Consider the following 16,761-nt stretch of genomic DNA (forward strand, 5'->3'; position numbering starts at 1 on the left):
CTTCATCACTATGGAAGTAAAAAAGTGAATTATCTGTCTGCACAGCTCATCGTTATAGCTCTTATCAAAGTAAATGAATTTGAACATAAATCGGCCATAGGATTTGGAACATATATTGGCCATTCCATAATGATTGTTGTTTATTGTTTAGCATTTAGTCAAGATACTAATGAGTTTCTTTTCTTTTTCTTTTTCTTTTTAGGGGGTGGCTTTAGGTTTGGTGGGATTTGATCCCTAACCCTTTATTTAACAACAAAAAGACTACCAAATTTGCTATCAGATGATATCCAAACATGTTATATCAAATCTTCCCAAGGAAAAAAAAAAAAAAAAAAAAAAGATCTAAAGGTTATTTTCAACAAGTATCATCACAATGGATGGTTTGGTATGGTAACTAGGTTATCACAACAGGGGGAAAATGTTGGTAGATTGACACGTGAAATTGATGAAATTACCTATATATACAACAAATTTAATAATTTTTTTCATAACATTTAAGGTGACATTGTAATTAAAGTAACATCACTTTCATATGAAGTCTTTATAGTGAATATTCATTATAATAATAATAATCATGTCTCTCAACAATTGTGAAAAAGAAAATTTGTAAAATTTGTTAAGTATACACTTATTGAAAAAAAAAAAAAAAAAAACCTTATCTTAAAAAAAATTGTTCCTAAAATAGAGTCAAATGGTGTAGTTCAATTGGTGTCTCTTAAGGTTCAATAACTATGAAATATATTGAAGGGCCAAGCCCATTTCACCTTCCTCATTACCCCACCAACAGAAACCAGAAAAACATAAGACGCACACATTCACAAATACAGTCAACAGTTCGACCAAACCATGCCACCACGCACCAACACCACCACCACCACCACCACCAAGCTCCCACACTGTTACCACCAACTACGCACCTTCATCAACGCCAGAATCAAATGGGTCCGAGACCCTTACCTCGACTTTGCAGTCCAACGTGAAAAGGACCTCAAAGAAGCCATCTCTCTCAAAAACCAAGTCCTCTCAACTCCTTCAAAAACTCTCTCTCTCTCCGCAGCTTCTCTCCTTAAACCCCACCTAAACCTCCCCACTACCACTTCAAACTTTTCCCTCAAATACCCTTCTCTTTTCCTTCATTCCCAATCCCCTCCTTACCTCAAACTCACCCCTCAATTCCTTTCCATTCACAAAGACGAGTCCTCTATTCACAACTCACCTACTCATAGAAATGACACTGTTAGAAGACTCACCAAGTTGTTAATGCTCACCAAAGCGTCCAAATTGCCTTTATACGTGATAGAGAGGTTCAAATGGGATCTGGGTCTTCCTCAAAATTACATTTTGACACTTCTGTGTGATTATCCTGAGTATTTTAATGTTTGTGAGGTGAGAGATGAGAGAAGTGGCGAGGAAGTACTTGGTTTGGAGCTTGTGAAGTGGAGGAAGGAGTTGGCAGTGTCTGAATTGGAGAGAAGGGTAGGGAAAGATTGTTACTTGGGGGGCAAGACAGGTGTGAGAATTATGTTCCCCATGTGTTTGACGAAAGGTTTTGAATTGGAGAAGAAGGTGAGGGATTGGGTTGAGGAATGGCAAGCATTGCCTTATGTGTCTCCTTATGAGAATGCGTTCCATTTGTCGCCGAATAGTGATCAGGCCGAGAAGTGGGCTGTGGCAGTGTTACACGAGTTGTTATGGTTGTTGGTGTCGAAGAAGACGGAGAGGGACAATGTGTTTTGCTTAGGGGAGTATTTGGGGTTTGAAGGGAGGTTTAAGAAGGCATTGGTTCATCATCCGGGGATATTTTATCTGTCAAATAAAATTAGGACGCAGACTGTGGTGCTTAGGGATGCTTATAGGAAGGATTTCTTGGTGGAGAAGCATCCGTTGATGGGTATGCGGTTTCGGTATATTCATCTTATGAATAAGGTGCCGAAGACGAAACGGCGAAAGCAGGCTGTTGGTTTAGCTTCTAGTGCTAAGAGAGACGTTGCTTCAAGATCTAGTGGTGAAAGGGTGGAAGGAAAGGAAGAAATGTGAGTGAGTTGATAGGCCCAGATAGGGATACTGATGTGATTGATAGAGGATGATAGGTAGGAAGCTAAGTGCCAATTAAAAAAGAATAAGGGAATTGTTGGCTTTTGTTGTCCACTTGTAGTGCAAAAGCGGATGCATTTGTTCTAGGCATTTAGCTGATAGCTGAGAAAGACCAAAGAGCAATTTCGAATCAAGGGTAATTGGATGTGTGTTCCTGAATCCTGGGTGAATTCTTGGAAAATTCGAAGAGAAATGTTAAGTGGATGGTGGTAATGTAAAGGTTATATTAACTGACAAGTAAGTTCTTGGTACTGCAGGGTAGTATGATGTTCAAATTGAAAAGAAGAAGAAGAAGAGTGAGAAGGTGAAAGTTGGTGTTAATTACCTGCTGTAAGGGGAGTGTTACAAAGGATACAGAAAGTGAGCAGGTAGAGGCAGGGTGGATGTCTTGCCGGGTTGCTTTGGCATGGGAATTTTAAAATAATGTATGTTCCTTTCTTGACTTGACGCTCAATTCACATTCACTTTCTGATATGCGTTATTCTATTACGAAGTGAATGCACTCACTAGATTTTTGTGGATATCAGTGAAAATAAGACATTAATAATTTATTTTTACTTGGTAATTTGCTCCATTGAATTTTTAGAACTGTAATAAGTCTTATGTCATGAAATGGGGCATTTCTTCCATAAACAATTCATGGTTTGTGTGTGTCTTGTTAAATGTTGATTCTTGATGCAGTCTTATATCCATGTCAGATGTGCCTCAAAATGGTCAAGATTAGCCGTTAATTGCAAGTATATGTTCTTCGTTTTGAACATAGTCACGTTAACATCTATATAAGTGGAAAATGCAGTTATTTCTTGAAACAAATGATTGAATCTATACAATTAATGAGTGCCTTTGAACTTCATTTGTGCTTTATTCCAGGTTTGCAGCTGTCCAATTGTTTGTGTTTGCTAAGATGCTTTCCTTTTTTTTTTTTCTTCTAAGGTCTTACAATGAATGTTGTTGATACTTTATATTCTACTTGGTAATATTTTGTTTTTCATACTTCAAGTTGTGCCAAAGAGAAGTTTGTGATCAAAAGTGGTGCTCTTAGTATTGATTTTCTGATCATATTGCAGGCAAGGTGCATTTTAATGCAAGGGCCATAGGGTTGAACTGGATAGGAAAGGGCTAAAAGAATCTCAGGCAATTCCAGCGCTGACTGCTATTGCTGAGTTATCCTCAGTATTGTAGGTTCTGGTTTTGGCTTTAGGTCCACACTAAGTTGACATGTAAGTGAAAAAACTATCTAAATGAATACCATCATTTGTGTTTCAAACTTTCTGGCATGAGCCTTTTGAATTATGCCTTTAAGACAATACATGATGCTTTCTTCTCTCTTTGGAAGACCACTCCACGAGCCTTATTCCCCTTATTCTTCCATTTTCTCTTAAATTCTAGTTAGATATTTGATTCCCTTTCTATGAAGAAGTATAATGCCACACTGCCAGTGTTAGCACTTCATGTAATTTTGGATGATTTAGTCAATATGTGAGTAGAAAACCGAAGTAATAGATAGTTCTAACACAGCTAGTCAGCTACACCTACAATATTCATGACAACAATGTTGAAAGGAAGATTGTGCAAGAGATTTGTTCTCTTTCCAACTCTCTTAACACTGTCCTTCTTTCATTTTCCTTTCTTTACTTTAGAAAATTCACTCGAGATCAAATGCTGGTGGGAGGTATCAGAACTTCAGTGACTGAAACAGCCGTGTAGGAGACCATTCCAGAACCTGTGTTTGTTAAATTTCATAAAAGAAAAATTTTGTTGTGTCTTCAGCTGTAAGGATGCACACACCAACAGATTAGGAATTTTGAATGCCTATTTTACTTGATGAATGTTGTAACATGACCAGGAAAAAAGTGTGCTAAAACTAATTGTGATTGGGTTCTAGACTTCTAGTGCTCGTCCTTTGCTAGTGGTCATTCTATGTATTTTGGCCCTGATTTTGATCTTGTTCAGGCTTGTTAGAATATGGCAATTGTGACACTTTATGATTGGCTGATTGTCTTAAATCTGACATGTCTACCAATTCAAGCATTCATGCATGACATTCCTGAAAATATGAGGTACAACAAAAGGCGGAGGCTCAACATATTGCTCTTGTTATCTGCCTCCTTTGATGCTAGCTGATCACCTTAAAAGTTGACTTCCTGGCATGTGTCTGACCTCTACCTATCATTCTTTAGTGAGCAGGTTTCTGTAATCAGAAACAAGTATGGATGTTCAAGGTGGGATCGTTAGCTCATTGTGTAATTACTAATAGACAGAGAATCCACGTCAAGGATTATGTCTCTCCCAAGTCCTGTCCCATGTTAGTGTCAATCATGTTCTTGTTGCCCAAAGCTCAATTGTGAAAATTGTGGCACGGTTTTGGCGCTTGTGAGTAAGCAATGTGATAATATTTCAATTAAAGATGGCAATGAGTCGGGGTGAGGTGGGTTAAAGGTATGTTATTATCCTTAACGAGGTAGTCTCAGCACTAATGAGATAGAGATGAAAGAGAGGAGAGCATTTGTGAGAGTGCTAAGAAAGAGAGAAATAAGTGTTTTGGGGGGTGATAGTAGAATTTGTATTAGAAAAAGTACAAATAGAATATGTAAAATGAAAGAGAGACACACACAAGGTGAGCAAAACATAACGATTGGCATTTACCTATTTGTTTTTTTTTTGTCTCTATTTCTTTCTCCAAATAATCTAACTTTTAGCTTTTTGAAAATAAGTTAATTTTTAACTTTTTGTTACGCATTAACATAAAACTTACCAAAAACTATGAATTTTGAATACTATAGAAACAAGTTACTGCAAATAAGCTGATCACACACTCATCTTTTTGGAGCTGAGCTAAAACACTATGTATGGGACAGGCGGATAAAGTGGGGTGACAGATTTTTGCCGTTCATAGTTTCAATGCATGTTGTTAACCCCTATATATGAATCAATCAGCTGTGGTAATGTTGCGACTTGTGACTTGTGAGATTGTATAATTGCTAATTCGAAGTTTCTAGACAAGACAAGCGAAAGGGTATAGGCTAAGGTGGTAGATGGGCAGGGCCCAACGTGGTAGGTGTACTTGTGTGTTGAGCAATTATAAGGGTGTGATCTTAGAACAATCACATCAGTGGTTGTTAAAATTTGTAAAATACCAAAAAAAAAAAAAAAATCTTATTTTAACTCAAAAAACATCAAAGTCTTGTAAAAATGTATAAATATACAAAACTGTTTTGCAAATAAACAATAACCATGCATATATGTATGGTTATTGTTCATATGCAAATGATTTTTTTATTTTTTATTTCTCTCTCCTCATTAGGTTGCTCATCTATCTTCTTCTCACAACAAAGAAAAAAAAAGGTGAGTGGAGTCATGTGGGTAGTGGTTTGTTTGATATAATAAAAAATTAAAGAAATATTATTATTTATATAAAATAGATGATAGAATAGATAAACTGATATGAGTGTTTTGTAAAAGTGGATCTATAAAATATAAAAAATATGTTTTTTCTTGCAAAATAGACAAAAATTTTGCACGCGGTTGCTCTTAGGTGGCACCCATTAAATATTTTTATGCATGTAAATCAATGTGGGGGAGAAAAGGAGAAAGAACTTTCTAGTTTCTAGTTTGTAGTGAAAAAGAAAAGAAATGGAATTCCCACATTTCTTAATTTTTGTTAGTTTAGGGTATGTTTGGAATCTATTTTTTTTTTTGAAATTAAAATTTTTTTGTTGAAAGTACTATAAATAAATAAAAAAATAGTTAAAATAGTATAATAAAACTTATGAATAATATTAAAAAGTATAATAAAATCTATAAATAATAACAATAATAAAAATAAATCGGTAAAATTAATACTGCCGAATAACATTTATCATGTGTGTATGGGCCAACTTTGGTAAAGAATCCTATTGCAGCGTGGACTATGATTGAATGAGTTACAGCTAGTGAGCTACTTTTGACTTGATGATCAGTACGGTTGGGAGGAATCCAGGCTGTTATGAAATATGACAGGGCCTTGTCTTGTCTATTCTCAATTCTCATCTTCACGTGAACAAAAATATGGGTTGAGATCAGGTTCAATGCCCTTGCACCTTGGGTATTGCACTTGACGCTATGAGTATGAATGCAATTGCACCGGATTCAATGCAATTGCACCTGATACTAATCCCAAAAATTTCTTATGAATTAACCACTATAACATTTATGTACCACGTCTTATTATTTTATTTTATTTATTTATATTTGTGTGGATCACGTTACATCTCATAAAAAGGATTCCTCATATCATATCTTCTCCGCAAGATATCACTTTTTTTAATAAAAAAAAAAATCAAACGACAATGCATTAAATATTGTCCCTTAAAAAAGTTGATTTTTTAAAAAGTAGGACCAATAATATAGAACGAAAGTAATATCATTTATAATAATTAAAAAAATCCGAATAAAAAAAATAGCATTGAATTTAAAGCCAATGAAATTCACCATTTTAATTTTGAGTGATTTTATAAATACAATATAGTACTTTAATATGAGGTTGAAATACAATTTTTATCTTTAAAATTTGGTATGAGTAGTTGATACTTTAAATGTTTTTGGGATTAAATAGTATTGAATTTAAGGCCAATGAAATTCATTATTTTAATTTTGAGGGATTTTACAAATAAAATGCAGTACTTTAACATAGTTAAGGTTGAAATACAATTTTTATATTTAAAATTTGGTACGAGTAGTTGATACTTTGAATGTTTTAGCCTGTTAGACATGGTCTCCTCATGGCTTGGGAGTTGAGTTTCATATTTATTTACTTGGAAACTGATTCTATGCTTGCTATTCATCTTTTAACTTCTCAATCCAATCCCTCTATTTGAAATTATTCTTGAAAAAAAAAATCACATTTTCCATATGAATTAATGATCTTTTAGTAATGAATGAAATTCGACATAATAGTCAAAATGACACTTTTTAAAAATGCTATAGAGTAAAAATTCTATCTTGTATAAAAAAATAAAAAATAAAAAAAAAAGGCTCCTCGTACTCCTTATTTGCAATCCTTGAATTCTTTTTTACTTGTGTTCACAGATCCGAAAACCCTTTTGTTGTATCTCTTTTGGTTATAACAAAATTAGATTTACTCAGAAAAAGAAATAATCACAATCAAAACATGTGATTATCCTTAACCTCCAACATTATTATGTGAACATAAACAAAGAAAGGAGTCAAATGTAGAAAAGTCTTTTATAAGGGTTAGATAGGTTTATTATTCTAGTTTGGTAGGATTTAGTTTGTAATTTAATATTCTTACCTAGATATCATATTTTTGTTGTTGTTGCATTTCTTATGGAACAATCAAACATAACATATAGCATATAGGTCGATCTTATCATCTCTTGAATCATAAACACATTACAGCATCAATTTACCACTGAATGGAAATTTAAAAAAAAAAAAAAAAACTAGAAAACAAAATCTGAAATCTCTAAATAAAAGAATCTAAAATCTTAAAAAAAAAAAAATCTTAAATTTATTGTACTAGTATGAATAACTATGTTTATTTATTTATTGTATGGGACAAGTAATGACACTCTTCAATTAATCCTAAAATTTAAACCCTAATCTAAAGCATCCCTGAAAACTAAATTTAACTACAAAAACCCTAAATTAGAATAAAATAAAATTATAAAATCTCATATATTCTTATGTGATGATTGAAGAATGTTAGGATCACATAATTTTACACAATTTTGACCACAACTTACTATGTAGTAAATTGTGAGTGATAAAAATGTAGTAATAAGTTTACATAAGTCCACATTTTTATTATTCACAACTCATCACTTAGTGAGTAGTGGTTAAAATTGTGTACTATTACGTTGTCCTAGAATTTTCCACCTTTATTAATGTTCTAACAGTCCTATTGTGTACTGTAAAATGTACGAGCTGCTACCAACCAAACAATGCAAAAGTCATCATTTCTTCAACTTAAAAGCAAAGGCCCTACCCATCAAAAAAGAAAAAAAAAAAAGCAAAGGCCCTAATTCAGCAAAAAAAATTAAAAATAAAAGCAAAGGCCCTACGTGACTTTATTGTTTTCACTTGCCTTGTCTGAATCAGTCCTACTCGTATCCTATCCTATGTATGTGTTTGGGGTGAGCGTCTACGCGTCTACATTTTATCAGTTTGCATTTTTTATTTTTTTTTCCTATGTGTGAACAGTAATCTTACATGGATTCACTGTATAAGGGACAAAAATCACTGTTCATCACTGTTTATGCATTAAAAATATTAAAAATAGGTCCCACGGTACTATTCACACATTTAAAAATTATTTTGCTACAGTATTTTTAGTTTTTAATTCCAACAACAATAAGTTCAATCCAAACGGACCCATGTGTGCACAACTCAGCACGGTTGAACAAAGCTCTTTTTATTTTATTTTTATTATTATGATGAACGTTGTTGAACAAACCTACAACCATATCTTTTGATTTTTTTGTTGTCGAATTTTTTACCTATATTTGAGAAAATTTTACATATATATAATGAAAGAAATGATGTATGTACCAAATGTATAAGATAGTGACGTGTTTATAAAAGTCTCTCTCTCAATAAACCAAATTTAGAAATATATTAAAATAATAATTACATAAACAATGGTGAGTTTTCCAAAAAATAAAAATTGACCAAGTCAATTTGGAAGGATGTTAAAACTAAATTATGAAATTGGCAATTCAGCAAAGCCGAATTCAGATGATAAACCTCAAAATATTTGAAGATGTGGATGGCATACAATAATTAGGGCAGATATGATGAAGAGGGCAAAGGAGGATGGTGGGGAGAATTTTAGGTAAAGTATAAACTCACTATAGTGGGGAAAAAATAATTAATTTGAAGCATAGCAACAATAATTAAGAAAAGAAAAAAAAAATCAGTGTACAAATTGAAAATTGTAACCAACTTTCTTACATTCAAAAATTTGATGCAAGTGGTTACAAACTTACAGATAAAGTTGGCATAAGCCTTGACCACAAAATTCATTAAAAAAAGAAGAAAGAAAAAAACAAAAGAGATCTTGGCATTAGGTTATTCAAAAGTTTTACCCTCTAATTTTTAATAAGGAAATATACACAAAATTTAACAGACAATGTGTATCAAATAGAGATGAAATTCTTTGTCACATACAACTTTATTCAAATCCAAAGAAATTAAGAGCAATTTATTATTGTTATTATGTTGTTGTTGTTTTATAGTGAAAATGAGAATTCGATCTCTGAATATTCTTAACAGACAAATGGGGGAGAAATGCCAATAGACCATGTGAATATTACACAAAAATTCATATGTTTTTTGTAAACTACAAGAATAGACATACATGATACTACATTAAGTGAAGTTTTTAGATTTAGAAAATACCAAGATCTCTATATTTAAGTTTAGAGATCCTTAATAAAAATAAAATGTAGAGATTTTTTGTCCATTAATTTGATTTCTTTTATATTATTTATATAAATTTGAAGGAAAAAAAAAAACCTTATAAAGCAAAAAACTTGCTGGTGATAGCTAGACCAACTGACCAACCCTTCCATTGTGGAAGTGATGATAAGTAATCAGCAAAGCAAAATAAAAAAGATGATAAGACCTCTAAAGTTGGCCTCGCTAGAATCAGATCTGATCATAACAAGACAAGACACTGGTCCAAGCAAATTGCCCCACAGTTCTTCCCATCATCACATGCTAGCTAGCTCTGAAGTAGTGTGGCATGTGCCTGTAATTATTGATTACCATGACCCAAAGAATAGTTACCTACTTAGTACAATTCAGCAAAAATAAAAATAGTAATATGTACAAAGCCAATAAATTCCATGTGGGAAACTAATACAATCGAATCTTCTGGGCTTCATAGTTCATATGTGTTTTTTTTTTACTCCTTATCAGGCTAGTTAACAAACCTCTAATATTGTGAATTGGTGATACGTAGGGCTACCAATAAGTTCATATTAGAACAAGACAAAATACGTAGTCCAAGCCACATCCCAAAATTTTCATATGCTACGTACTCTTTGTTTTTACTTTTTATTGTAGCTTGTGAAATTCTCGTGAAGTCCCGGAAAAGAAAAAAAAAAAAATTGTAAAACCATATTATTACCTAAAACTTAGGTAAAGTTACTCACCCAGTGAAAGGTTTCAATTAATTCAATCAGTAAAGATTTTTTTGTAATCTAATTAAAGATCCGAAAGCTAGCAAATAAAAAATAGAAATCATTATAAAGCTAGTGATGCTATTGAAATTCTATCCTATTTATATAAAAACAATTACTTGTATTTAGTATTTGAAATTCTCTAATTAATTAAGTTCAAACATATTATTATTATTATTTTTTTTTTTTTTTGTGGAGAAACAAACAGAGGTACACACACAAGGGAAATTGAAAAAGAATTCTAATATCAAGGCACTACAAATTCCACTTATAGATCATAGTAACACATGATTAAATTGATTCAATATCATATATTTAAATTTATTGGGTAATCCATATAACACCTAAGATTTTGCCTTATTATTAATAGCAGCAAACCTAATAATTCATCCACACATTTGATCCAGATCATCATCTCTTAATTAACACAATACTTTGCATACAAATTGCATGTGCTTCATACATTTGTCCTTCTTTTCATTAGACTATAGCTGACAGATAGATGTGACTCACTTCGTCTAGAATCCTAGATGGATGTGATTCGCATGCTAAGTAATATATGTTGCCAAATGATGATAATTAGTAATATAATCTCAAGTTGCCCTAATAAGCTTGTATCTAAACAAAGGCAAAAAGACAGTCAAAACTAATTGCCTAAATTCTTCACATGCTATCCTTTTTAGGGTAGCGTGTGAAATTCATATTTATTTATTTAGTTATATTTTTGGACAGGGTGGTAGAGTGTGAATTAAATCATTGTTATTTATATATTCAAGTATAATAGTTGGAGTGCAATTCTTATCAAAACCCAAAAAAGAGTAAACGCAAAGCCATAATACTCAATGTGACAAATCCTTTGGTAAATAAGGATTGCATTAAATTGAGGACGAGAAGTTCAACTGTTAAAGTAGTACATGCCCAAAGATAGTTTCTCTGTTTCTAGGTAGATCTGTAGTCCTATAGTACAGAGTATACCCAACAAAAACAACCTCTTTCAGTGTTCTTTAAGGTTAGCCAAGATATCAGTATAGGAATTAATTGCCTTCTCAGTACATGTAATACAGTGTACTGATATTGAGGGCTTGTTTGGTTGTATTGTTTACAGGGATGAACCAAGATTCAAACTTAGGAGGGTCGAAGTTCTTTGTTCAAAAATTTTTAAAATTGAAATATCAATACTAGAGGTTGACAACAATGCATTATTAGCATTAATTTTTTAATTATTTGTATTTTTTATTTTGAAAAAAAAAAAAATCACAAATGACAATTTATAATCAAGAGTTTTGTAAATTGTGATTTACAACTATATTTTTTGTTGGCTTTAATTCCGTGTCAAATTTGATTGTAATTATGTTCAATCATTTTCTTGTATTTTTGTGGGATTTAGGTTGCGTTTTCAATGTAAATTGAATTTCGAGTGTAAAATGAATGCAAGGGAAAGTGAATTCCCGTAAGGAAAATGAAATTCGAGTGTTTGGTTCTGTAATGGAAAATAGTCTAGAAAACAATTTCCAGTGTTTGGTAACATTCTAAAAATGTTATTTTCCTACAAATTTTTCACATTTTCTCAGCCATTTTCTCAACTCCCAAACAAATTTTATAACAGAGAAATTCAAAATATACACTTAACACAACCAAAAATCAAAATAAAAACATCTTTTATTCACAAAATCAAAAACAACGAGATCAGTCTTCAGTGGCAGCGACGATCTTCAGCAGTGACAACGAGATCGGTCTTGGGTGGATCGGGTATTGTAGAGGGTGGGTTTGACAGAAGTGTTTCGCCCGCGTGAGGGAGCAACGGATCGGAGATGTTGGAGGTGAGATGGGCTTCATCGGCGTGAGGGAGAGTTTTGCCTTGGTGGATTGGGTACATGTAGAGCTCAAAGTGGGCGGAGGTGAGGTTGAGTAGATCGAGTACGGCAGCGCTGCTCGTCGAAGTGTGGGGGACCTCGGACCGGCGTTTGCGTGTGGGGTGGAGCTGCGCCTCTCTCTCGTTGGTGCGTGGGGTGGAGCTAAGGGGAGATGAGTTTCGGACCCCTGTGCTCTTTCTTCTCTCCCTCTCCCTCTCCCTCTCTGTCTATGAGTCCTGGAATTTATTTGAAGGTAAAATGAGAGTGTAATTCATTTTACGGCTGAAGTGGGTATATTTTACAGTCAACGAAAATGATTTTCCGTTTGACTAAATTTTCCATGCGCAACCAAACACACAGCAGGGTGTAAAATGATTTCCTGAAATGTATTTCAAGCGAAACAAACGCAACCTTAGTATACGTTTGGATTGGCGTCCACGGTGCTGTGTTTGCGTTTTCCTCTTCTTCTTTTTTTATTTTTATTTTTTATTGACGTGCGCATTTCACGTGGGAGTGTCTGTCAGTGGGTCCCGTGCACTTTGCACAGGAACCACCACCTCTTTGACAATCCAAATTTTCATTGGAATGGCATTGTTCAGTGGGTCTTGTGTACTGTTCACAGGACCCACAAACCTCTTTATTTAGCAATTTTTTCATTAAAAATTGGTCTCACGGCATTATTCACACATTTAAAAATTATTTTGTTACAGTGTTTTCAGTTTTTAACAAAATAAGCAGTATCTAAACGGGCCCTTAATGTAAGGGTTGTGTGTGAGAGTTTGGTGAAAATTATGTGAAAATGAGGATTTCACGACTAGCTCGTGAATGCCAACTCGCGAAACAGGTCACGTGAGAAGCACATGCTGGAATTTGAAGAGTCTGACATGCTGGATTTCACGAGTCATTCGTAACTCAAACCAAGTCATGAGTGAAATATTCAAACATTGTAGCGTACCATTCATGAAAATCAAAATCACGTAGTTCAATATCAAAATCACATAGTTCAATATTCAAATATTGTAATTTCATTTCTTTATCAATGAAAATGATGGGGATGTTACTTTGATCAAGAAAGAAGAAAATAGCAAATAGCTTTGATCAAAAAAGAAGAAAATAGCAATTAGATCTAATTGCTATTTTCTTCTTTCTTGATCAAAGTAACATCCCCATCATTTTCATTGATAAAGAAATGAAATTACAATATTTGAATATTGAACTACGTGATTTTGAGATTGAACTTTGTGATTTTGATTTTCATGAATGGTACACTACAATGTTTGATCAAGAAGTAAATAGCAAGAATAGAAAAGCAAGTCAACAGAATTGTACCGTACCACGAGCAAGAATAGAAAAAGCAATTAGATCTAATTGCTATTTTCTTCTTTCTTGATCAAAGTAACATCCCCATCATTTTCATTGATAAAGAAATGAAATTACAATATTTGAATATTGAATTACATGATTTTGATATTAAACTACGTGATTTTGATTTTCATGAATGACACGCTACAATGTTTAATCAAGAAGTAAATAGCAAGAATAGAAAAAGCAAATCAATAGAATTGTACCGTACCATGAGCAATAAGGCTTATGAGTCTTAACCCAACATAGCAGTAAGTCAATAACAAAGAAAAAGTCTTTTGCTAGGAAACTTGGGAGGCTAGCCAGCCACAAAATATTTGGTCGCAATTTGCTATTCACAATCAAATGACATGGAGTTATGACTGAGCGGGAGGCTCATGTGTGATAAAAGAACCATTTTTCTACCAAATATTAAAAGCATTTTATCAGGGGCAGAACCAAGATTCAAACTTAGGGGGGTTGAAGCTCTTTGTTCAAAGATTTTTAAAAATTGAAATATTAATACTAGAGGTTGACAACAACGCATTATTAGCATTAATTTTTTTAATTATTTGTATTTTTTATTTTGAAAAAAAAAATCACAAATGACAATTTATAATTAAGAGTTTTGTAAGTCAATTGGCACGTCCTAATATTTTCAAGGTTTGACTAAGATTAGTTTGATTCTTTATTCTATTGACATTATAAATTTAAAAAAAAAAAAAAAATTTATGTACTCCTTTCACATAATTCTATAACTAATAACTTCATAATGCTATATATATATAGAGTTAAAAGATTCTTAAAAAAAAGAAAAAAACAATAAACTATAGTTAAAAGTTCAAATCTATGTCAAGCATTATATTAATAAAACAGCTAAAATAATGGTTAATAATATCATGCATTAATATTCAGCGTAAAAAAGGGTAAGACAATTATTGGTGTCTTGGTAAGGTTGAGAATTTTTCCTTTCAAAAATTGCAAGTTTGAAAAAATAGTAAAACAAAAAATTAAAAGAGATCTATTAAACAATTACATGATAATAGACGGTAACTTTAAGTCTTTAACTAAGTAAATAATAAAACTTTTCCCGTCATTACATTAATTTAGTTAAGTCACAAAATTTATTACCAATAGACTAATCTCACACATGCTTTGGTGGTAGTTTATGTAAGGCACAAAACAATAGATTGTTATTGTTTCACACATGTATTACCATTTATGCATGCATGCTAAGTGTATCCCAAAGTTAATAAAACATTTAAAAAAAAAAAAAAATCTACCATTAAAAAAATAGATAAATTTTTTCCACTGGTTGAGTAGACACCAATTGATCCAAGTTGTTGGTGATTAATTGGTGTGTGGATGGAGCGATCAACAATATAAGAGTTATCTCTGTGTCTATGAGGTGGAGTCATTTGAGAGAGGCATAGAGCTCTCAAATGAGAGGGAGAAATTAGGTAAAAGTTATCGGGTTTTTGTGATTTGTTTTGCTAGGATTTGTAATTGATTTGTTGTTATTGTTTTTTCTTAGATCAGATTTTTGATTTGTCCAAAGATTTTTCTTTTTATCCGGATATGTGTTTTTTTAAAAAAAAGATTTTTCTTGTTATCTATTTTTGAGATTTATGGGTCATCTTGTCAATTTTTTGGGGGAGGGAGGCCAAGCATATAAATTTTAGACCTTAATGTAATTTTTTTGTATAAATATATATGCTATAAGATTTTTTTTCAAAGGCTGGGGGTGCCATGACCCCCCTTAGCCCTAAGGAAGTTCCATCCCTGGTTGTTTAAATAATAATTTTTGTCGTTTAAACAACACGTATTTTTATAATACTTTTTTATTCACACACATATTTTCACAACATTTAAATAATGTTACTTGAACAACATTACCAAACGGGTTTTGAGTCATCCTCATAATAGTCACTATAAGCTTAGCTTTGGGTTATTTTCAGGCGGGTCATATATGAATTTATTTACGATCACTACGTACAGATGCAAACAATTGTACCTATCGTACCTCTTATCTGTTGTGTTTGAGACACAGAACTATAATTACCCGAGAACTAGTCAAGTGTTTTAAGAATTCTAAATTTCTAATAATTATAGCACCTCCTGATAGGGTGACACACCAATTATTTTGCTAACTACTTTATCAAGAAACTGTGCTTCATACATTTTTCCTTTTCATTTCATCAGAATAGTTGACAAACACATGCCCAAGTTACAGAATGATCACAAGTAATCTCAAGTTGGCCTATTAAGCTAGAAGTGGTCCAAGCTGACTGCCAAAATTTTCATTTGCTTTCCTTTCATCATGCAGGGCATAAGATCCAATGCTCTAGGGTATTGGACTTGTTATGATGATAACATGTGTCTAATTTTTATTATATATCGTCATCACAATAGATCCAATGCACTAAAAACACCGGACTCATGAAACCAAGTTCCATGCAGCCATACAACGGTAGGATGTGGAACTCTTATCAAGAACCAACATTGAGAAAAGAAAACTACAAAAAAAAATTTGCGGACAATTTTTTTTAAGTACTTTGCCTACAAATTGAACATACAAAATATTTTTAAAATCTTTTTCACAATTTATTAGGTAATAAGTTTACAAAAATCTACTATTTATATACTCAATTTTATTATGTACTAAACGTAATCGGTGTTTTATACTAAAAAAACAAATATATATGTATAATAATAATATGTATGATAGACTTCGATATCTCTCTCTCTATATATAAGTCATGGTCGAAAGATTGATTATAATCACGTGGTGGACCTGGCATGGTGTTTGATGATATTTCTACATGTCAATTTTAGAGTAAATGCAGTGACACAATTTCAAATATCAACTCCACGTGTGTTGTTGTGATCTTATAATCTTGTTTTCAAAATACCAAAAAAAAAAAAAAAAAGCCTAATAACCTTTATCTACGTGGTGTGTAAATAGATCATGCATGGCTATATATAGGTGGACATATATATATATATATATATATATTGTGTCAAAGAATGTCATGAATTTCTTCATTTGGCATACTCTCGAATCAGAAATGAACTCGATGCTATGATCGAAATCAAACTCGAGACCAGGTAGAATATACCAGCAATAATTGAAATGGAAATGGCTTACAAGTTACAAGCCATGCATGTGTCATTTGAAATGCGCCCATCAAGAGAAATGGCTTAATTACAACCATTGTGTCAACCAGAGAGGTGATAGGAGAGAGATGAGAGAAGCTCTCATTTGGGTTTTATTTGCTTTAATTACTAAA

The 16,761-nt window shown here is 32.6% G+C and overlaps 1 protein-coding gene across 3 annotated transcripts; it reads left to right on the forward strand.

Annotated features, from left to right (window-relative positions):
* Positions 1-782: 782 nt before the first annotated feature.
* Positions 783-4,058, forward strand: LOC115977544 (protein WHAT'S THIS FACTOR 9, mitochondrial). 3 transcript variants are annotated; one of them, XM_031099447.1, is made up of 3 exons: positions 783-2,519; positions 3,162-3,314; positions 3,735-4,058. In XM_031099447.1, exon 1 carries the CDS (start codon positions 847-849, stop codon positions 2,035-2,037), a length of 1,191 nt encoding a protein of 396 aa, XP_030955307.1. In that variant the 5' UTR covers positions 783-846; the 3' UTR covers positions 2,038-2,519; positions 3,162-3,314; positions 3,735-4,058. The 3 variants fall into 3 exon arrangements, with proteins under 3 accessions (XP_030955307.1, XP_030955308.1, XP_030955306.1); XM_031099448.1 differs by lacking the exon at positions 3,735-4,058 and having other exon boundaries at positions 783-2,230; positions 2,352-2,519; positions 3,162-3,364; XM_031099446.1 differs by lacking the exon at positions 3,735-4,058 and having other exon boundaries at positions 3,162-3,364.
* Positions 4,059-16,761: the final 12,703 nt, after the last annotated feature.

Source organism: Quercus lobata, chromosome 2 (assembly GCF_001633185.2).
Source record: "Quercus lobata isolate SW786 chromosome 2, ValleyOak3.0 Primary Assembly, whole genome shotgun sequence".
Lineage (NCBI taxonomy): Eukaryota > Viridiplantae > Streptophyta > Magnoliopsida > Fagales > Fagaceae > Quercus > Quercus lobata.

Bases quoted from the DNA above. Each gene is read 5' to 3' on its own strand.
- LOC115977544 (XM_031099447.1), top strand. From the start codon at position 847: ATGCCACCACGCACCAACACCACCACCACCACCACCACCAAGCTCCCA.